The sequence below is a fragment of the Mobula hypostoma genome, chromosome 11 (genome assembly GCF_963921235.1).
Source record: "Mobula hypostoma chromosome 11, sMobHyp1.1, whole genome shotgun sequence".
Lineage (NCBI taxonomy): Eukaryota > Metazoa > Chordata > Chondrichthyes > Myliobatiformes > Myliobatidae > Mobula > Mobula hypostoma.
The window spans coordinates 100,842,956-100,866,762 of record NC_086107.1 but is presented as its reverse complement, the minus strand read 5'-3'; the positions used below and the strand labels follow the sequence as shown (position 1 = coordinate 100,866,762).

At 39.9% G+C, this 23,807-nt stretch overlaps 1 protein-coding gene across 1 annotated transcript in view; it reads right to left on the bottom strand.

Moving 5' to 3' along the window:
* LOC134354016 (sterol regulatory element-binding protein 2-like) overlaps positions 1-23,807 on the bottom strand; it is a 59,370-nt gene that overhangs the window by 8,444 nt on the left and 27,119 nt on the right. The window contains exons 10-16 of the mRNA XM_063062671.1: positions 20,931-21,192; positions 18,990-19,156; positions 16,736-16,904; positions 14,827-14,920; positions 9,814-9,923; positions 8,978-9,110; positions 5,386-5,554 (exon numbers count right to left, since the gene is read on the bottom strand). Of these exons, the coding sequence (XP_062918741.1) occupies positions 5,386-5,554; positions 8,978-9,110; positions 9,814-9,923; positions 14,827-14,920; positions 16,736-16,904; positions 18,990-19,156; positions 20,931-21,192 (1,104 nt within the window). The remainder of the gene's footprint in view (positions 1-5,385; positions 5,555-8,977; positions 9,111-9,813; positions 9,924-14,826; positions 14,921-16,735; positions 16,905-18,989; positions 19,157-20,930; positions 21,193-23,807) is intronic.

Here is a 23,807-nt window from a genome sequence, read left to right as displayed (position 1 = left end):
ACACTTAAATACACTTTCCTCCAGTGTCGGAGGAATGTATCTTCCGCTTAAATTTTTTGTAAACACGGAGTGGTGAGTACATGGAACATGCTGCCAGGGGTGGTGGTAGAGGCAGATACATTAGGGGCATTTGAGAGACTCTTAGATACGTGCATGGATGATAGAAAGATGGAGGGCAATATAGGAGGGAAGAGTTAGAGCAGGTTAAAATGTCAGCACAGCATCGCGGGCCAAAGGGCCTATACTGAGCTGTAAAGTTCCATGTTCACTTTGAACTGCGGCTCTGGTTACCCAACCTCCAGATGCATGCATGGTCTGCAGTCCAGAGCGAAGCCCTAGCTACAGTCCGATTACACAACCTAATTGCACACTCCACTGTCGATTCACGTTTCAGACTAATGCGTGAGCCAGATGCTGAATGGTCAGCATTTCTGAATAATCGAGGGCTGGATTATTGGTGCCTCAGATTGTCATGTTGAAGGTATTATCAATTAAATATTAACTTTATGTTCAAATGAGGTAATTTGTGCCTATTCCTAGTACAGTGGAATAATGTAATAATCTGGTTAATTGGGCTGTCAGTTAATTGGGACAGCTGCTTATCTGAGACAATTCTTAAAGAACAAAAACTAATTGAGAAACTAGTCAAACTTCCCTTTGTTTATTTGGGACTCTATGTCACTTAATGGAACAGGAGACTAATAGTTGCCAAACAGTTTCTAACGAGCATCAGTTGTACGCTTTTGTGTGGCCATTAGAAACTGCACCATGCTTAGAGGAAACAGCTTTTAAGAAGCCTCAGTTGTGTGTGCTTATGTTATCCACTTAGGCTGAAAAATGCTGATTCCAAAAGCAATGCTTTTTGAACATTTTGTGCCAGGAAATTTATTGTTGGATTACAAAACTACTCCATGCAGGAAGGCAATCCATTATCTCCACTGGATGTCTGCGCTGATTTTGTTCATTTACAGTCAATCAAAAGAACACAGCAGCATACACTGGTTGAATTCCTCCGTCGATAACTATTAGGAACAATACATAGTTTTATAGTAATGTAGTAGTATTGGTCGCGTTCTAATTTGTTCTGCATTTCTTTTAAATACATAATTTGTTCATCTTTTTAACTATTTCCATGAAACTTCAGCTAATTGGACAGCTACCTACTCGGGCCAAAATTATTGGTCTCGATGTGTCCCAATTAATTGGAATCCACTGTATTTATTTTAAAGATTTTTCCATAAAGTATAATTTTTGATTACATGAGTACAAATACTGGAGGAATTTTAATTCACACTATACTTGCAAAATTAAATATTTGAATACACTATGGAGAGCTTATTTAACGTCATTTTAAAGCGCTTCATAGCTAATAAACTACCCTTGAAGTATAATGACTTGTTTTGGAAGGAAAGCTGGCAATCAGCTTCTTCTCAACAAGGTACAATTAACAGAATCACACAAATTGCCAATTAAAACTTTCCAGTTATGGTGGATACAGGAAAAATGTTGCTCTTCAAAAAAAATTGTGCAATCTTTATCTCTGTTTTAAATTGGCAAATAGATTTTTAGTTTAGCGATGGGAATGTAGTAGTGAAATGATAACCCAAGTCAAGTGTATGGAGATGGGCTTGAATATAACCCTCTGGAGTTGACAGTGATGCCAACTGTGACACATTGAATTTGCTTAAACTTATTTAACTAACTTATGAAATATTACTGATTAAACCACCACTGGATTTAAAAGTTAATTGAAATGGGCCAATAAACAATGGCATAATCTTCCTGGTCAGTAGCCGTCAGCAAGGATTAATGGGCAAAACATGAATTTCAGTATCGTTCTTTGGGGCTGTACACTGACCATTCATAATTGATGCTGCACAAGGTTAAACTGGAAAAACAAATCAAACGCCTTCCTAAGAAGAGAAAGGCACACAGCTGCTGACTCAGAGAGACCAGGTTCAATTCTGACATCTGTGTTAATTTTCCACATTCTCCCTGAGCCATGTGGATATTTCCACCTTTGTGAGCTCCAGATTCATCCCACATCCCAAAGGTTTGCAGATTAGTAGGTAATTGGCCATTGTAAATTGCCTTTAGTTAGTCAATGAGTGATGTAATCTGGGGTGGGGCAGAGGAGTTGACGAAAATGTAGGGAAAATTTAAAAAAGGGATTAATGTGGGATTAGTATGAATGGGTGGTTAGCACATACTTGGTAAACCAAAGGGCCTATTTCCATATTTTATGTCTCTATCACTTCTGGGAAGTTTAGAGTAAAGTGAAAGTCTGTGATAAATGCTAAAATATGAACAGAAACAAAAACCGACCCAGGTTTTAATGGCAAACTGAAAAGACTGAATGGCATGGAATTAAATGGGTTTTATTTTCTGCTGTCTAAAATATAGGGATACTAACAAAATGAAGCACCACATGCAGAACTACAGCAAGAATTCATAATTAATTGATTTTCTATCATCTAATTATACAGAAAACTAACATATTGTTCCTCCTCTTTTGATTCAAGTTTTATTTTAATAATGTCATCAGCAATTTAAAAATTGAGAATATGAATTCTGAACATAAGCTGGACAGAAGTAGTACCATCAATCTGAGGCCTTTGATCCAAATCATTGACTCTGTTTCTCATTCCACAGATGTTGTTTGACCAGCTGAGTGCTTTATAAAATTTGTAATTTTATTTCTTAAAACAGAAACATGTTGAATGAAGCCAAGTCCAGCTCAATCACATTAAACATGATTGGAATGCAGGACAACAAAGATAACCCCTTGCTTTCCCTCCCTTCTTCAAACCCTCTCATGCATCTCTGTATGATGAGCTCATAGCATTCTCACGGAGACCATCCAGTCAGTTGCATCTGCCACCTCTCTTCTTTCCTCCTTGCCACCAGGTTTAACTATGATTTCCTGCAGCCCAACTTACACACTGTTCTCTACTTTCTCCATCTTTGAGAACTGCCCCAATTCAATCTTCACCAACTTTCTTTTCTATCTGCCATGTTTGCTCATATTCTTAAAAGTTCTCTTTTCCCTGATAACTTCCTATCTTCCTCCAAATCTAACTTCTCCATACCTCCAGTGATTACTGAGGTAAAATCAACTAGCATCATAATTCCCTAATACTAAATTAGTATTGCTATGTACAAAACACAATTTGGGATATACAGCATTGAAATTTGCTTAGACTTTTGAAGGAAGAACCATAAAAAGATCCTTTGAAATTTTATCTGTGTAGTGCAGATTTTATTTGCCTCTGAAAAGTTGAGAGAGGAAGGAGTGGATAAAAGTATGGCTTCACAACATCCACTGTAAATTAGTGATCTCTAAGGTATACATGACCAAAATCAGCAGTACAGGTTAAAATGACATGAAGGAACAAACCAATCACTTGAGTTAATTTCTAGAAACAAAGCAATGAGAAGCAAAGATGTTATTCAGATTTGTTACAAATATTGATTTCCACCTTACAAAAAAATCCAAGTGTTTGGGAAAGTACAGAACAGATTTACAAATGTGATCGCAGAACTTAATTAGCAAGGAAGACTGAACATTTTGGGGCCCCAGTCCACAGAAGTAGGCTGGACTGGTCGAGTTTGGACAGTGTAGACAGAGAAGATACAAACATCTGATCCCCTATGCTAGTTTTGCCATTTAATAAAACCATTTCTGAATCTAAAGATAACTTCAATTTCAACTTGATGGAGAGAACAATGTTGGAGATGATCACCAACATTACTGATGAAGAATTTAGTAGAAGGTATTTTTCTTTCTCTCTCTCTATCTATTTCTCTTTTTTTCTTTCTATTTATTTATTTATTGAGATACAGCAAGGAATTGGCCCCTCCTGTCCTTCAGCCACTCCGCCCAACAATCCCTTGATTTAACCCTAACCTAATCACAGGACAATTTACAATGACCAATTAATCTACCAACTGACACGTCTTTGGACTGTGGGAGGAAACCAGAGCACCCGGAGGAAACCCACGCGGTCACAGGGAAAACGTACAAACTCCTTACAGGCAGTGGCAGGAATTGAACCCAGGCAGGTTGCACTGTAAAGCGTTGTGCTAACCACTACACCACCGTGCCGCTCCCAAGCTTTCTTTAACAGTGGTAGGAACGTGAGACTCACTACACCCTATGAAATGAAAATCTATAACACAGATACATTCGATGGAAACTTAGATAAGCACCAGAGATGGGGCTGACTCATAGTGAGCATATAGCAGTCGTGTAAAATCACCTGTTTCCTTTGACAAAGGCTAGGTGTTGCTTTAAGATGTCAGTGGCATATTGAAAAGATCTTGCACGTTGGTCTGATGTTACAGTCATAAGATAGCATGGAAACAGACCCTTTGCTCTAACTGGCCCATGCCGACCATAACATCCTGTCTGCAATCCCAGTTGCCTGTGTTCATCCCTTAACCCTCCCAGATTCTTCCCTCCATGCACCAATCCAAATGTCTCTTAACTGTTGTAATTACACCCACCCTGACTACTTCCTTTGGCAGTTTATTCAACCCTCTATATAAAGAAATTACCTCTTGGGTCTCTTTTAAATATCTCCCTTCTTGTCTTACATCTGTGTCCCTTGGCTTTGGGCTCCCCATTCTTGGGGAAAACACTATGACTGCCCACTTTATCCATGCCCCTCAGGATTTTATAAATTCCTATGAGGTCACCCCCTCACTCTCCCGTGCTCCAGGAATAAAGATCTAGCATGGCCAACCTCTCCCTATAACTCAAATGCTCCAGTCCAGGCAACATCATAAATCTCTTCTGTACCTTCTCCAGCTTTACTATGTCTGTCCTACAACAGGGTGACCAAAACTGGCCATTATACTCAAGTGAAGCTTCATATAACTGCAATGTAATGCCCAAACTCCTACGCTTGATGCCCTGGCTGATGAAGGCCAGCATGCTAAATGCCTTCTTCAACGTGGCTGCTTTCAGCAAACTGTGAACTTGTACTCCCAGGTCTCTGTGTTCCACAACTCTCATACAGTGAATGGCAGGGCACTGACAAGTCCTACCAGACTTGTGACAATATTGAAAGGACATGACCAGCCATGAGTTCTAAGACCAGGATTAGTGTAAATCATGTTCACTTCTCGATGCCCAGGGCACACCTCTGTATTGCACTGCAGACACATTGCACAACATCGCTGGCACATGCAATGCAACTACAATGCACCCCAGAGGCCACCATCTCAGTTTTGAAAGACCTGTTCTGCCCTGGATTTACATACAAAAGCAGGTGCCTTTTATGCTATAAAGCTTAAAGCTGCAGCTGGGACATTGCAAACCTACTGCTGAGGTGCAGAAAACCACTTTGCACAAAGGGATGATATCAATGCACAGCTCTGTACCTTGTGAAGCTTTGTATCCTGGTGTGGTCTAGAGACAGTCAAACTGTTGCAGAGGTATCCACTGGCTCTCTCGCAGTGCAGGAATGTTGTCTGGTGAACATCTCGCTTCCCCAAAAGGGTTGTCTGCATCGCTTTATAGACGTAAAGAATTGCTTTTGGCAGTGGGCTTCTACATTGGGGAAACAAAGAAAAAACAAAATCATACAAGAGAGGAATACCTTGAAATGTTAATTTTATTGTAGAGTTGGATTAACTCTCTTGTTGGAGGACAAATCATACATTATTTGTAATTAAAACTTCCCTAGCCCCTGATTTTACATAATGAGTTATTTCCAGAAATTAAGTTTCTAAGCTTTCCCCATAAAGGCATTTAACTCACAGTAATATGATATTGGAGGAATAAATCATCCCTCATGAGACGATATGAGACAGAGGCCACCTGCTCATTAATGCAAATCTCTAACCAGCCAATCATGTGGCAGCAATTCAATGCACAAAGGCATGTGTTCAGTTGTTGTTCAGACCAAGTATCAGAATGCGTAAGAAATACGATCTAAGTGACTTTGACTGTGGAAAAATTGCTGGAGCCAAACCAGGTGGTTTGAGTATATCAGAAACTGCTGATCTCCTGGGATTTTATGCACAACAGTCTCTAGAGCTCACAGAGAATGGTGCGAGAAACGAAAACATCCAGCGAGCGGCAGTTCTGCAGGTGAAAATGCCTTGTTAATGAGAGCCTACGATTACCATGGCTATCTTGACTATAAACCTATCGATTCCCATGGCTATTCCTCTTCTTACCCTGTCTCCTGTAAAAGTGCTATTGCCTTTTCTCAGTTCTCTTGTTTCTGCCGTATCTATTCCCAGGATGAAACTTTCCTTTCAAGGACATCAGAGATGTCTTTCTTCTTCAAAGAGATGCAGGTGAGTGAAGCATCAATGGTGGAGGGATTCCCTTCCTCTACCATTGATGATTCCCTCACCTGCATCTCCTCCATTTCCCAGTCATCCGCGCTCACCCCATCCTCCCACCGCTTTAACAGGAATAGAGCTCTTCTTGTCCTTACCTAGCACTCCACGAACCCCCATATCCAACACATCATTTTCCGCAACTTCTGCCCTCTTCAATGGGATCTTACCACCAAACATATCTTTGCCTTTCCCCCCACTCTCCGCTTTCCGTAGAGATCGCTCCCTCCGTGATTTCCTTGTCTATTTGTCTCTCCCCACTAATCTCCCTCCTGGCACTTATCCCTGCAAGCACCCTAAATGTTACACCTGCCCATTTACCTCCTCCCTTACATCCATCCAGGGCCCCAAACTGTCCTTCCAGATGAGGCAACACTTCACCTGCAAACCTATTGGGGTCTAGTGCTCTTGATGCGGCTTCCTCTACATTAGTGAGACTCGTCACAGATTGGGGGACTGCTTTGTCATGCACCTCCGTTCCATCCATCAAATCTCCCGGTGGACAACCATTTAAATTCCTATACCCACTCCCATTCTGACATGTTGGTCCATGGCCTCCTCTTCTGCCATGATGAGGCCACTCTCAGGTAGAGAAGCAACACCTCATTTCGTCTAGGTAACTTTCAATCTGATGGCACGAATATCTAGTTCTCCTTCTGGTAATTTCTTTTCCCTCCCCCTTCCCGCTTCTTCTATTCTGCACTCTAACCTCTTCTCCTCACCTGCCTATTATCTCTGCCTGATGCCCCTCCTTCTTCCCTCTTTCCCATAGTCAACTCTCCTATCAGATTAACTTCCTCTCCAGCACTTTACCTTTCCCATTCACCTGGCTCACTTATCACCTTCTAGCTAGTCCTCCTTCCCCTCCCCTGGCCTTTTTATTCTGACGTCTTCTCCCTTCCTCTCTGGTCTTGAAGAAAGGTCTCAGCCCAAAATGTCAATTGTTCATTCATTTCCCTAGATGCTGCTTGACCTGCTGAGTTCCTCCAGCACTTTGTATGTGTCGGTCTGGATTTCCAGCATCTGCATACTTGTGTTGTTAATAGGAGAGGTCAGAGGAGAATGGCTAGACTGGTTCAAGCTGACAGGAAGGCAACAGCAACTCAAATAACCTTGTGATACAACAGTGGTGTGCAGAGGAGCATCTCTGAATGCACAACATGTTGAACCTTGAAGTGGCTGCACTACAGCAACAGAAGACCACGCTGGATTTCACTCCTGTGGCCACTTTATTAGGTACACTCCTCCTTATACTAAAGTGGCCACTGAGTGTAAACGGGTAAATGGTCATGCTCACATTTATGATAAAACTTCTCAGGCTTTGATTTATTTTAAATTTTTTTTAGGAAGCAAGTTTCCAATAAGGAACTTGCAAATGACTCAGTTGAGATCACACTCCGTAACCAGGATCATGAGAGTCAGGATGCATACATTTTCATTCCCATGGTCACAGGAAATTAAAGGTTTCAGTTGAATCAGGTTGAATTTTAAAGAGAGAATTCACTTCCTATGATGTTGGACTTCAAAATAAGGAAGTGGCTGGGTAGGAGGAGCCAGACCACTTAGGAGGAATATCAGGATACACTTCTCAAAATCTGGGAATAGCTGCCCCTTGAAACCTCCAGAACTTCCCAACGTGAGAGGAGGACTGAACTTGTCTCACAGCTCCAGTAACCCAGATCGATCAGGACCTTCAGTGCTGTCTATGTGGAGTTTGCACATCTGTGTGACGAGATGGGCTCCCTCCATTACCACCCTGGTGCTGCAGTTACCTCACAAATACCAAAGCTGGTGCCTGGTTCATTGACCAGGGTAACTGGCTTGTAAAAAATTCATGGGGAAATTGAATGGCAAACTGGAAGGAATAAGTTTCAGGTGGATCAGTTTTCTTACTGCCTGTTACGCCGTTGGTGTTTAGGGCAGCACTGAAGATCCTCCATCTCTGGTGGGGTTCAGGGCTTCCTTCATCGTGTCAGTAGCCTCCTCTTGGTTTTCACTACTGTCAGTCATGCAAGTTCTGGGTGGAGAGTCAGGAATACTGTTGCACTCAGATTTAGAAGGATTCTTCATTGCTGTTTCCGTAATAATTTTGTTTTACCAATCAGAGTTGTTAGCCCTCAGCTAAACCCCCGAGCCTGGAAGACCAGTGGACCACTCTTAGTCTGGCCTCTGTCTTTTGACCTGTTTGGCATGGGTGACCCTACCAAGAGCCAAAGCCTGACTCCAGCCAACCTAGCTCTCCGGGTCATTGAAGCACGCAATCCTCCAATCAACCACAAAGTTGTGGTCCTCTTGGAGGACACACTGGTCAGTGGGGTAATATAACTAATGAGATTGCTCTGAGACTCATTTGATAAATTAAATGGCCTCTGTGTCATAAGAAATATGAGAATAGGAACTGCAGATTAGCAACTGCTTAACTAAATGATGGAATAAGCTTGAGGGTCTCTTTCTGTTCCTGTGCTTTTAAAAAAAATTGATCAAGACTTTTCCTTAAAGTACAACATTTTAAAGCAAACCCAATCTGTACATGCAAGGAACTTATTTCACTTCCATAATTATATCCTGCTGCTTGAAGTTAAAAACCTTCACTTAATGCGAGAAAAGTGAAATATAGACATACTCAGACATCTGCAGAGATTTGGGTATTCGTTCTACTTCAGTAAACAATCCTTTCGCTGTTGAATCGTCACCCTGAAGCCAGTGTACAGTGAATGCGACAACTGATGTCCACCACTTACTCACAGGATCTGGACCTGGCAAAGTGACATGAATGATTAATTTACAGACACAAACAATTCCTTTTGCTCTTCAAAGATGGTCGCGTTGTTTGGATAAATATTAAAAATATACTTCGAGCTTCAGAGCAAAGCATTCTTTCCATTAATTAACATACTGAAAAATAGCTAACAAAATCATTCAAAATAGTTTCAGAAACCGGTCTTAGTTTTTGCTAACAATTTATCAAATACTGGCTGAGACAAGTATCACAGGGACTCAGGATAAATTAAAGTGAAAGTCACATGTTGCACAAAAAGGTACAGTTGGGACAGAGCTTTGAATTGAATTGACTTTACTTCTTATATCGTTCACATACGTGAGGAGTAAAAATCTTTACGTTACGTCTCCATATAAATTTGCAATCATAGTAATTTATAATAAATAGAAGTCAATGTAAAATAGAGTAACTCAAATTAGCGTGAGTAAATCAGTCTGAGGGCATAGTGGAAGAAGCTGTCCCGGAGCCTGTTGGTCCTGGCTTTAATGCTACGGTACCATTTCCTGGATGGTAGCAGCCGGAACAGTTTGTGGTTGGGGTGACTCCGGTCTCCAATGATCCTACACACCTCTTTACACACCTGTCCTTGTAAATGTCCTGCCAACTTGAACTCGTGTAAAAATTATTGAAGGATATCCATATTAGATCAGTATTAGATCATTTCAAAGCTGAGCTCTCACCTGCAGTATTCCTCAGACTGGATTCAATGGAAAATGCCTGTGTCCAATTACCTGCTGTATCAGCACAAGTTTTAAGTAACTGCAAGTACTCGAAAGCATTGGAGAACTCTCTGTAACAGACAATATATGTTGGTTAATATAATGTAGGTTCTGTCAGTTCAGGAACATCACGATCCCACAAATATATTCTAGCTAGTTTAGGAACAACTAACATTTGTATCAAACAAATTCAGAAATGGCTACAAATGCTTTCAGACCAGGCAGTGGTATTTACATAAAAAAACTATCACCTAAATGGGAAGGCAACCGCTCACAAATTCAATTGCATTATGTTGTTTTATTCCCCATAGCCCAGCATTTCAAAGTAGGTTTTTTTCCAAGTTCCAGCTTGTTTTCTTTAAAAAAAATCTGACTATATTTACCAGTTTCCCCAGTGATCCAGACAAAAATTCCAATATGGACACACAACATTTTTTTTCTCCAAACATTATTGCAGGGTAGTTCATGATTTTTTACATATTTCAGCAGCAAACTAGGTCGTGATATGACTGACTTACTGTACACCTTTAGGCTTCCCTCCCCACCCAGCTAATACCCAGCCTTTCTGATCTCCAGCATGCCCTGCAGTTACCATGATATTATCAACCTAACCCATTTACTAGTCGTCCCAATCTCCATTTGCATCAGGACATATATTGGCGCGCCCCCCCCCCCGCCACACCTCCGCATTGCAGACTCTCCTGCTTCCTGCTTTCCCAGTCCCTGAGAATGCTCCACTGAACTACTTCCAGAGGCCCAGCACGGGCTACCACTAACCATCACCCCACCCCCTAAATCATCTGGTCTATCCACAGTACACCGACCCCTGCGTCCTCGTGCACATGTCCTGCCATGACACACCAGATTCGAGATAGAGTTATCTCCCAGATAACTTTGCTAGTCCTGTCTCAGGAAATGAGGACCAGCAGCAGCACATTTTCAGATTGGAAAACAGTTTTCTCAGTTGACTAACCAAGAGAGTCAGAATTCAGTGCCCTGTTTCTATAACACTCTAGCGCACCCTAATGGGTACATTGGAATGTTATCTACTTTGTATAAAATGGGAGGCCGTTTGGCCCATATGATCAATGTCAGCTTCCAAGAGAACAATTCCATTACTCCAATTTATCCTCATTTCCCTGTAACCTGCAATCTAATTTCACTCACCTTCCCACTGCAGGAAGATAAATCAGCCATGATTGAATGGCAGAGCAGATGACAGACCTAATGGCCTAATTCTGCTCCTAGGGCTAATGGTCTTATGGTCATGTACCTACACTGGGGATAACACATAGTAGCCAATCAATCTAAAAGCATGTCTCGGAAGTGGTAAGAAACTCATGAGTCACAGGGAGATTGTGCACACGTCACACAGGTGGCAGGATCAAATATGGACTTCTGAGCAATAACACCAACTGCTGTGGCACAATACTCCATCTCTAGATAGCCCCATTCTATTTGATGTTACCTCAACCCGTCTGTCACCTGCACTTGTTATAAATGGTGCCTCTAGCTGCATTTTTTAATCAAAAATAAAAGGACAGAATGATCAGCAGGACACAGAGGAGAAGTTCCTGGTTGAAACCATTGACCCAAAGTTTTGGAGAGAGTGCGAGAGGTGGGGAGAGAGTTTTACAGAGTGACTACATAGAACTGGAGTGCCGTGACTGCAATGACTGAAGTTTTGGTCACTAACAGGTGGTGAAAGTGTTTAAGGTTGAGAAAGATAAATGGTAGTCACAAATAAAGAGTCGAAGAAATGAATGGAAAGAACTGGAAAAAAATATAAACAAACAAGAGAAAATCTGCAGATGCTGGAAATCCAAGCAAAATGCTGGAGGAACTCAGCAGTTATAAACAGACAGGTGGTTTGAACTCACACAAGGATTTGTAGGTTAACCTTACAATGATCTATGTGCTTCTCAAAGGGTATTTCACTGCTACATTCAAAATTATTATTTTACATAGTTATTTCTGTAGCTTAAAGCTCCATCATTTAAAGAAAAAAATCCATATTTAAAATTGGCATTTGCTTTTCTAAGGATAAAAGCATAAACAGTAGCCAAAGTTCACAGTTCAGAGTAAGTTTAACACCGAAGTACATATGTGTCACCATATACAACCCTGAGATCCAATTTCCAATTATATCAATATTAATTCCAGTTATTCTGATTCATTTTGCTCAGCAGTTACAGTAGGTTGGTCATTCAATACCACATATCAAAACAACAATCTCTCACTCAGTGTCAGCAAAACCAAAGAGCTGATTATTTACTACAGGAGGAAACCGGATGTCCATGAGCCACTCCTCATCAGGGGAAATTGGAGGTGGAAGGGTCAGTAACGTTACATTCCTTGGCATTACTGTGCCCTAGGACCTGATTGTAAGTACCATTATAAAGAAGGCACAGCAACGGCTCTACTTTCTTAGAAGTTTGCGTAGATTCACCCATTAGGTTCCTGAACCAGTGTGGATAACCTCACTCAATGCTGAACTGATTCCTCAACCTATGGACTCACTTTCAAAGACTCTACAACTCAATGAATTTATTATTTGTTTTTATTTTTGTGCAGTTTGTCTTCTTCTGCACATTGGTTGTTTGTTAGTCTCTGTGTGTAGTTTTTCATTGATTCTATCGTATTTCTTTGTTCTACTGTGAATGTCCACAAGAAAATGAATCATAGGGTAGTATACGGTGACATATACATACTGGGATAATAAATTTACTTTGAACATATTACAAGTCCCCATTTGAGAGAAGTGTTTCCAAAAGACGGCAGCAACTGGGAAATTGTATAGTGTCCATTAGTGCTATAAAATTTGAGATATCATGGGTCAATTAGACAAGACCTTGGTAAGACCAGATCTGGAATATTATGTACAAGTCGAGTGTGCTTACCTTGGTAAAGGTATACAGGCAATTGAGTGCAGTAAAGTTCAAAGACTGATTCTTGAAAAAGCAGCTTTATTGTATGAGAATTTACGTTGACTGGGCCAATATATTTCTGAGTTTGGAGGAATGAGATGTGATCTCATTGAAACATACTAAAATTCTTACTGAACTCAGCAAGGTAAGATCAGTGTGGTTTCCATGGGCCTGGATGTCTACAAGAAGGAATCACAGTCTCAAAGTAATTTTTTCAACCGATGGATAGTGATTCTATAATTCTTTACCCAATTGGACTGTATAGACTCTGACAATGAATATATTATACAAAGATTTAACTAGATTAGTGGATATTAAGAGACCAAGTAATATGAGATTAGGCAGGAATAGGGTAATTGGGTATGATATTGAATGGTGTGGGCAAGAGGGGCAGAATGCCTACTCCCCCTTCTATTTCTTATGCTCTTACGGATGGATAGAGAATTTGTGGTTTTTTAACAACAAAGATGCAACCTAGATCTTCTACTTAAGATCAGTTGCAACTCAGCTGCTTTACATTTTAAATCATATTTTTTTCTGGTTCCTGAAGTTAGGCAAACCATATTTACATAAACGTACCCAAATTAAACTGATGGAAATTTTTCAATTCCTCATTTCAAAATTGGCAAAAGTCTGATTGATTCTACACTGGAATTCTGGATATTCATAAGTAATTTTTGTGAATGAGAATATTTATACTGCAAGTTATTTTCAGACTCATTTTGTTTAAAGTAATTTGCCTTTGTTACCTAAAGCAAAATAATCTTGGGGCAGGACCTGATAATACCAAAATAATCAAAACTAATGTCTTTATTGAATGAATAAATAAATTTAAGAGGAAATTTAAATCCCAAAATGAAAGGCAACATAATTGAAAGAAGTAGGAGTTATGAAGGTTGTTAATGAAATGATTTCTCGATTCCAATCTGAAGGACAATATGCATTTTTTCAGGAATTTAATCAAACCACAATGGTTTGTTTCTCTCAAGAGAGTTAGTCGAGGAAATTTACTTACAAAACCACAGGATCATTTTTTTTCTGATGATAGCTTCAAGTTAGGACACACACGATGAATCGATTTTCATTATGTATCCCTTTTTGAAATTAGATGGCAGTTTCATTTCAATTACTTAACATGTACTTGGCCTGTCCCCTAAAACCTTCACTAATTTTTATAGATGCACCGTAGAAAGCATTCTTCCAGGGTGCATCACAACCTGGTATGGAAGTTGTTCTGTCCAAGACTGGAAGAAGCTGCAGAAGATCATGAACACAGCCCAGCAAATCACACAAACCAAACTTCCGTCCGTGGACTCACTTTACACCGCACGCTGTCGGAGCAGTGCTGCCAGGATAATCAAGGACACGACCCACCCAGCCAACACACTTTTCGTCCCTGTTCCCTCCGGGAGAAGGCTCAGGAGCTTGAAGACTCGTATGGCCAGATCTGGGAACAACTTCTTTCCAACTGTGATAAGACTGCTGAACGGATCCTGACCCAGATCTGGGCCATACCCTCCAAATATCAGGACCTGTCTCTCGATTTTTTTTTGCACTACCTTACTTTCCCTTTTCTATTTTCTATTTATGATTTATAATTTAAATTTTTAATATTTACTATCAATTTGTACTCCAGGGAGAGTGAAACGCAGAATCAAATATCGCTGTGATGATTGTACGTTCTAGTATCAATTGTTTGGTGACAATAAAGTATAATGTATGTAGATGCTAGCAAGTGCAAGCTATCCACTGATGCTTTATTCCATTTGTATAAAAAATCTCTGCCCTATAAAGAACGATTTTTTCCAATGCAATTAAACAATTAGCTTTCTGTAAAACCAACCACTGTTCTAGGAAAAGATGGACTGGTTCATCTACCTCATCCATTCCCAGCCATGTACGTCTGTGGGTTTTTTTGCATGACTTACGCTTTTGCTCTGCTCGCTGTTTTGAATGTACTATGTTCATTTTGCACCTTGGCTGTATCCATGAATGGTCGAACGATAATTAAACTTGATTTGATTTGACATCAGACTAGCGTACATACCCAGCATCCTCAAGCTCTGGCTTGACTAGCGAGTATACGGCTTTCTCAAGTAAATTTTCACAAAATGCCTGGTTCACTTGGGCTACCGGATCAACTGCAAGAGGAAAGTAAAAAAAAAAATTATAATAATAGCTATTTTCATTTCAGGCTCAAGATAGGCACTATGGTGAATTATACAAGCTAGATTTTTTCTTGTATTAAATAACCCATCAACTGATTTGCATTGAACAGGTAACTCAAATGCATGGTTCCAATTGGGGACCTCAACAATGCAGCCTTCAACTTGCATCTCCTTGCATTCCTGCTTCTTTCTTCCTTTAAGCTTCCTCTTTGTGCTACGTCAACCAAATCTTCCGGTGTCAACCTCCATATCTTCTCTGTATCTGTGTCACATTTAGGGCAATAACATTCCTACAAAGTTCTTTAAATATTTTGTGTTAAAAAGTGTTTTCAATTTCTGACCGTATATTTACTCTATAATTCAGTCCTTTTTACATGCATTCTAAGCTGCTGTTTACCATAGAAGAGCAAGAAATTGTTCCAGTCTCCGGGGGTAAGAAAAACTAGCTATTGGAAATCTGAAATACAAACAGAAAATGCTATGAATAAATCTTCAGAAGGTCAAGAGTATCTGTGGAAGAGTGAACTAGAACTACTGTTTCAAGTTGATGATGTTTCCTCAGAACATTAAATTCTGTTTCCTCTTCCACATATGCTACCTAGCCTACCTAGGATTTCCAGCATTTATCATCTAAAGACAGAGCCTGGGCCTCATTATTAAATATTCTTAAACTAACTTGTTGTTTTTCCTTCCTTTAATCAAAATTTAATTGTTATGGTATTAGTCAGTATACTAATTGGAGAGTATCTCCAATGAGCCAGCCACTAAAGGCTCCCCTTCACTGCTCTATTTCCTTTCTCCTTTGTATCTTCAAGTTTCCTTAAGCAAGTATGCTTTCACATACCCACTATTTTCTAATACACTGGATTCCAGTTAATTGGAACACATCGGGACCAGTACATTTTGGCCCAATTAAGCAGCTGCCCCAATTAGCTGAAGTTTCATGGAAATAGTTAAAGGTATAAAAAAGACAAGCTACTATTTAAGCGAGTAACAATTCATGTATTTAAATGAAATACTGAACAAATTAGAACACTACCAATACCTCTACAGCACAATAAAACTGTGTCTTAGTTCCTAATAGTTATCGACGGAGGAATTCATCTGTTGTGTTCTTATGATTGACTCTAAATGAACAATATCAGCACAGACACCTAGCTGCAGATAATGGCCTGCCTTCATACAATGTTTTAGATGACTGCATCCTCCAAATCTTTATTTTCATTGTAACATTCAAGATGATTATCGATACCTTCAAATTCTTTATAATTCCTCATTTGTTGAAGTAGTGAAATCGTTCATTTTCACTTCCAGCCATTTCTGGCATTTTCAAGCCTGAATGTTTGAAACCGCAGTGAGCAAAACAGATCCAAATGTCTTACTGCTTATTTCTCGCCAATCAGTGGCAATAATCACTGCTTTTTTTTTAAACACAAACACACACAACTGGTGCTATTTAAAAACTAGATGCACTGTGTAGTGTCTAATAACCACACAAGTTAACATGACTGACTGCGGGTTAGAAACAGTTTCCTGCCCCAATTAAGTGGCATAGTGTCCTAAATAAACAAAGGATCCACAACTATATTTTTAAATTTCATTTTTGTTCTTTTAAGTACTGTCCCAAATACTGGAATCCACTTTTATTGTTCTTGTATTCTGGTGTCTGAACTACATGCAGAAAAAATGACAATTTGCTTACAGAAACTGTGAGCTATCAATAAAAAGTGCATTCTTTTTAATTCAGAGGAATTGCGGACAGTGTACTTGGACTTTAGTGTTTCCTACCTGGGTTCCTTGGAGAGCTGAAGAGACTTTCCTTTGCAACTGATTTAAGAGACCAATCACAGTCCACAAAGAAGCGGTGCCCCAGGGGATGGAAAAGCCAGTGATAGGTGCCTGGGTCAGAACTGCACTGGGATTGGCAAACTCGCCGGGCTTGACGCAGGAAATAGCGCTATGAATGTGAAAAATACACAGACCATGAATTTATTTGATTAAATGTGGTTTAGGAAAAAAAAACATTCAGCTGAAGTAACTTTGCAATACATTTGAAGATTATGAACATTCCCAGGATAATTGCACCCCACTCTGTTGGTAGATGCATGCCATCAATGAGCACTGTTGTAGAATCAGGATTTTAGTGTTGTAGCTGTATCTCATCATTCAAGACTCCTTGGTGGCATTAGAACTCACAAATTCGCCTTCTCAGCAATCAACTCTATGCACTTCCTAAGAGGGGAATCATTAGATATTGTGTATTTAGATTTCCAGGAGATGTTTAACAAGGTGGTACATAAAAGACTGGTGTACTAGTTAAGTCATGTTATTGGAAGAAGTGTGTTAATATGGTCTTAATAGAAGCCTGGAATGACACAACTCATGGAGTGTCCCAAGACTCAGTTCTTGGCCCCTAACTACTTACGATTTATATCAACAACCTGGAGGAGGGGACAGATTGCAAGATGTCCAAGTCTACCTGCTGCCATGAAAGCAGGTGGTTAAATGGGGACAGATAAGCCTTGCAATAGCACAGTTTAAGTGAGTGGGCAAAGATTTAGCAAATGGAGTGGAGTGGGGTCATGCACCTCAATTACAGGAAGCCAAAACTACTATTTAAACGGGAAAAAAGATCACAATTGAGTGCAGTACAAAGGGATCTTGTTCTTGTCCCAGAAGTCAGCAGGCAGATGTGGTAAGTAGTTAGGAAGGCAATTGGCACATTGGGCTTTTTGCAGTAAGGCTGGGGTTTAGAAACAGGGAAACAGTGTTACAATTATACACTACTTTGACAAAGCCACATATTTTTGGTTGTCTTATTTAAGAAAGGACTGGAAGGAGTTCAAGAATCATTGGGCTAATTCCTGGAATGAAAGGGTTGCCCAATCATGAGCAAGTAAAGAATTCACATCCAAATTCTTTGTTGTTTAGAAGAACGGAGGATAATCTTATTGAAGCATTAACGATCCTAAGGGGTAACAATAGGAATATGTTGAAATGTTTTCATCAATGGAAGAACCTTCAACAAAGGAACATGGTAACTAGGTAAGGGTCGCCATTTAAAACTGAGATGTGGAAGAATACCTTGTCTCTTTTCCAGAGATCTATGAAGGCTGGATAATTTGGTATACAGCATATTTCATAGTGAGAAGGTAGATAATGTTTTAAGGATCAGGCAATTGTGGACTATTGGGAACCAGCACATAAGAGATGGTGAGACGGGACAGATAAATTGAACGCCAGATATCAAGAGGGACCAAGTGGCCTACTTATGTTCATACACACAGTGGCTACTTTTTCTTTTTTTTTTAGGTACACCTACTCATTAATATCTAATTAGCCAATCACGCGGCAGCACCTCAACGCACAAAAGCACGGAGCCGTGGTCAAAAAGTTCTGTTGTTGTTCAGACCAAACATCAGTAGAGCCTTTGACTGTGAAATGAATGTGCAAGAGGTGTTGGTTTGAGTATCTGAGAAACTGCTGATCTCCTACAAGCATTATGCACAACCATCTCTAGAGTTTACAGAGAATGATGTAAAAAAAGCAAAAAAACATCCAACGAGTGGCAGTTCTGTGGGTGAAAATGCCTTGTTAATGAAAGAGGTCAGAGGAGAATGGCCAGGCCGGTTCAAGCTGACAGGAAGGCAACAATAACTCAAATAATCATGTGTTACAACAGTCGAGTGCAGAAGGACATCTCTGACACACAACACATCAAACCTTGAAGTAGACAGACTACACACATACACTCAGTGGCCACTTTATTGGGTACTGTACAGGGGGTACCTAATCAGGTGGCTACTGAGTGCACTTCCTGGTACTCTTGGCTTCAGAAAGGCTCAGGCTTCAGCTTTTTTTTTTAAACTCCCCCTACACAGATTTTACATATTCTTTAACAGAGTTAAACTCCTTTTGGTTCATTGTATCCATATCCTGGTGGGCCCCCACTTTAAATCTTCATGAAAAGGAGATGCAAAATAATTCATTCTTATAAATTTACCTGTAATAACAAAATGCACAGCACAGGGAATCTACTTACCAGTAGGAAGGAGAATCTGCCACTAAAGTTGCTTTTTAGGCAGATGGCAGCAGTTATATAGATTTCTGCCATGACACTTGGGGGGATTTTCTCCTCTGCACACTCTGCTAGATTAACTGCGGACAGAGCTAGATTGATTGCACTTGCGGGACTTTGCACCAGTTTATCTACATTGCAAGAAAAGAGAGAAAAAAAAATCCCTTCAATACAATGCTTGTTGCTCTAAACTTTGCTAAATTGATTTTACTGCAAAAAAAATTGGGAGATTATTGGTTTCCAGGTAAAGGGTGGCAAAAAACATTCAAGTCTTCCAGAGCATTTGAAATCTGTTACTAACTATTCTGTCCAAACCTTTCATGATTTTAATAGTTTTATCATATGGCTTCAGTATCTCCATTTAAAATAATCAATAATATTGCAACCAAAAGGCTGGTGGACTACAGTGGAATTAAGTCATTAAGTGCATTATGACAGTTATGGTATGTTGCATCTGGAGATCATATTGTCCAGTCTTTCGGCTGTCAAAAATTAAAGTGCAAATCTATTTGTTACAACCATTTTATTAGATGTTCTTCATATTACATGGTCAGACAGAGTCAGCCTGTACTAGCAAGCAAGTAACAAAGAGAAGAGGCAAGTAACAAAGGACTGGAGACCTCATGTTCTGGTTTGTACTGCTAGTTAGATAATGCAGTATCATTTGACAAAAAGTCTGTCAACCAAGGTCAGGCTTGCTTAATGCTGCCAAGACATCTCCGGCTCGCAGGCAAAGAAACTACACAAGAACATATGCAAGTACACTGCAAATTATTGAAAATTTACAAACAGGTGATTATACAAACACATAGGTAACAATAAAGAAAGTTAAACTATAAGAAAAATAACAATTTAAATAGCAAGTTGTCACAGGAAAGCAGCAGCCATCATTAGGGACCCTCACCACACAGAACGTGCTCTCTTCTCACTGCTGTCATCAGGGAGAAGGTACAGGAGCCCCAAGACTGACACCACCAGGTTCAGGAACAGTTGTTACCCCTCAGCCATCAGGGAGAAGGTACAGGAGCCTCAGGACTCACACCACCAGGTTCAGGAACAGTTATTACCCCTCAGTCATCAGGCTCTTGAACCAAAGGGGATAACTTCACTCAACTTCACTTGCTGCATCACGAATGTTCCCATAATCTATGGACTCTTTCAAGGACTCTTCATCTCGTTCTCAATGTTTACAGTATTTATTATTATTACTTTATTTTTGTATTTGCACAACTTGTTGCCTTCTGCACATTCATTGAATACCAAGTTGGTGTGATCTTTCATTGATTCTATTATGGATTTATTGAGTATGTCCACAGGAAAATGAATCTCAGGGTCGTACATGATGACATATATGTACTTTGATAATAAATTTAATTTGAACTTTGAATTTAGACCCTAATCCAACAGGTATATAGAGAAAGCAAACAGCAATTTTGGTTTCTGACTGGAAGGAATTTGAAGGTAACAATCACAGAAATTGTACGAGTCTATTCTGGATTAAAAACAAAAAAACGAATTTTAGACCTTACCACAGGGCGTATAGAATAAACAAGTCAGGAAGTAATGAATAAGACTATATAAAATCTTCTCAAGTCTTTGCCTTTTGTCATAGGAAGCATTTTGATGCACTTGTTAAGGTGTAATTCCAGTCACAAGAATAGGTCCTCTGACAAATAAATGAAGACATAAAGGATAATTTGGAAAACTTCAAACAGAACAACTTGACTTGTTTGTCTCAACTATGGCCCAATTTCTCTGTTGTTATAGGGGCATTTGCAGCAGACATTTTGTGCATTGTAAAATTCTGCAAACAGCAGCATTGCATGCAATCATAAACATTAAACCCCACCTTCCCTTAAGTAATCTGGTCAAATAAATTGAGACATGTTCATCATTTGACAATACCTGTCAGCTGCAGTTGATGGAGTTTATGATATACCAGTGCAGCATCTCGTGCACTCGTCTTGGCTTCTTCTTGAAGCTGTGCTTCTTGCCGAAGACCTCTCGTCCACTTCAGCAGCCAGCGCATAAACACCAGCTTCTGAATGCCATGCCGAATGATATTCCAACATAGGCTACAGGCTAGGTCTAACCGGGAAGCTGGCAGTGCTCGTCCCAGTGCCAATAAACAAGCCTGTAAGTTTCCTGCAGCAGCAATAAAGGCACCCTGTAATGAGAAGTAAATCCTTGACTTAATTATTTTAATGTAAATGTACCTAACATGCATGATATGATCATTAGTGGCATATTCCTGATCAAAGGACTTATTATAACACACAAAAATTGCTGGAGAAACCTAAAAGTCTAACTTCTCCCCTTCCTTTTCAGTCCTGATGAAGGGGCTCGGCCCAAAATGTTGACTGTTTCTTCTTTTCCATACGTGCTGCCTGGCCTGCTGATTTCCTCCAGCATTTTGTGTGTGTTGCTCTGGATTTCCACCATCTACAAACTTTCTTGTGTGTTTGACATTTTATTATAACGTAACCAATAATATCCTTGCACCAATAACCTTTAACATAATCTTATATTAAGCTCTTCCATCCTTTGCCTATCCAAGCAACTGATTCCTTTGTTACAAAACAACCCAGTGTCAGAATTCCATAAGCAAGATTTCAAATCAGCTTAATCAGATTAAAGTCCCAGCTACCTTGCAAAACAATATGCCCCTATTCGAAAACACCTGTTCTAGACCAAGTTAACTGTCTTTTTATCCTTTCTAAACCAATTTTCCGGTGAACTTTGAGTGGAATTTCTACATTGGGACTAGTGTGAAGCTGCGACTCAACGCTGCCTATGAAGTGAGTTAAAATTGTAAAAATTCATTCCACATTAGACTCACAGCCAGTAGATTATAATCTTGATTGGTTTCTTCTGGATTTGAAACCCAGTCTGCAAAGTTAATGTACCAAAATCTAACAGTGTATCTAGTCCTCCAGGTATCATTGCTATAAAAGGTCTGGAGAGCAAAGAGCGGAATGTACGTCCATTAGATACATCCTCCATCAGTACAGCCCAAACTTCAAAGGTCCAAAGAAAGTTGATTACTTGCAATATTTAACAAAAGTACATTAACTGAGAGTAGGAAAAAAAACAAGGAATAAAAAGAGACTAAAGGCTGCAGTTGAAAAAGAATATTATTCAGTTGTAGGTACAACTCCATTGAAGTAAAAGACCATAAAACCTTAACTAATGTACATGAAAATAGTTTCCCATTTTATTACAGGTCCATAATAATGTACAAATCCCAATTCCAGAAAAGTTGGGATATTTTCCAAAATGCAATAAAAACAAAAATCTGTGATATGTTAATTCATGTGAACCTTTATTTAACTGACAAAAGTACAAAGAAAAGATTTTAAATAGTTTTACTGACCAACTTAATTGTATTTTGTAAATACACACAAATTTAGAATTTGATGGCTGCAACACACTCAACAAAAGTTGGGACAGAGTTAAAATAAGATTGAAAAGTGCACATAATATTCAAGTAACACCGGATTGGAAGACTCCACATTAAGCAGGCTAATTGGTAGCAGGTGAGGTATCATGACTGGGTATAAAAGTAGCATCCATCAAAGGCTCAGTCTTTGCAAGCAAGGATGGGTCGTGGCTCACCCCTTTGTGCCAAAATTCGTGAGAGAATTGTTAGTCAATTCAAAAGGAACATTTCTCAAAGCAAGACGGCAGAGAATTTAGGTCTTTCAACATCTACAGTACATAATATTGTGAAAAGATTCAGAGAATTCAGAGACATCTCGGTGTGTAAAGAGCAAGGTCAGAAACCACTGTTGAACGCACGTGATCTTCGAGCCCTCAGGCGGCACTGCCTAAGAAACCGTCATGCTACTGTGACAATTATAACCACCTGGACTCGGGAGTACTTCGGAAAACCATTATCACTCAACACAGTCCGTCACTGCATCCAGAAATGCAACTTGAAACTGTATTACGCAAGGAGGAAGCCATACATCAACTCTATGCAGAAAGGCCGGTGAGTTCTCTGGGCCTGAGCTCATCTCAGATGGACCGAAAGACTGTGGAACCGTGTGCTGTGGTCAGATGAGTCCACATTTCAGCTAGTTTTCGGAAAAAACGGGCGTCGAGTTTTCCATGCCAAAGATGAAAATGACCATCCAGATTGTTATCAGCGAAAGGTGCAAAAGCCAGCATCTGTGATGGTATGGGGGTGCATCGGTGCCCACGGCATGGGTGAGTTGCATGTATGTGAAGGTACCATTGACTCTGAGGCGTATATTAGGATTTTAGAGAGACATATGTTGCCATCAAGGCGACGTCTCTTCCCGGGACGTCCATGCTTATTTCAGCAGGACAATGCCAGACCACATTCTGCACGGGCTACAACAGCGTGGCTCTGTAGACACAGAGTGCGTGTGCTTGACTGGCCTGCTGCCAGTCCAGATCTATCTCCTATCGAAAATGTATGGCGCATCATGAAGAGGAGAATCAGACAACGGAGACCACGGACTGTTGAGCAGCTGAACTCTTATATCAAGCAAGAATGGACAAAATTTCCAATTGCAAATCTACTACAATTAGTATCCTCAGTTCCAAAACGATTAAAAAGTGTTACTAAAAGGAAAGGTGATGTAACACAATGGTAAACGTGCCTCTGTCCCAACTTCCTTTTGTTGAGTGTGTTGCAGCCATCAAATTCTAAATTTGTGTATGTTTACGAAATACAAATAAGTTGGTCAGTAAAACTATTGAAAATCTTTTCTTTGTACTTTTGTCAGTTAAATAAAGGTTCACGTGAATTAACAC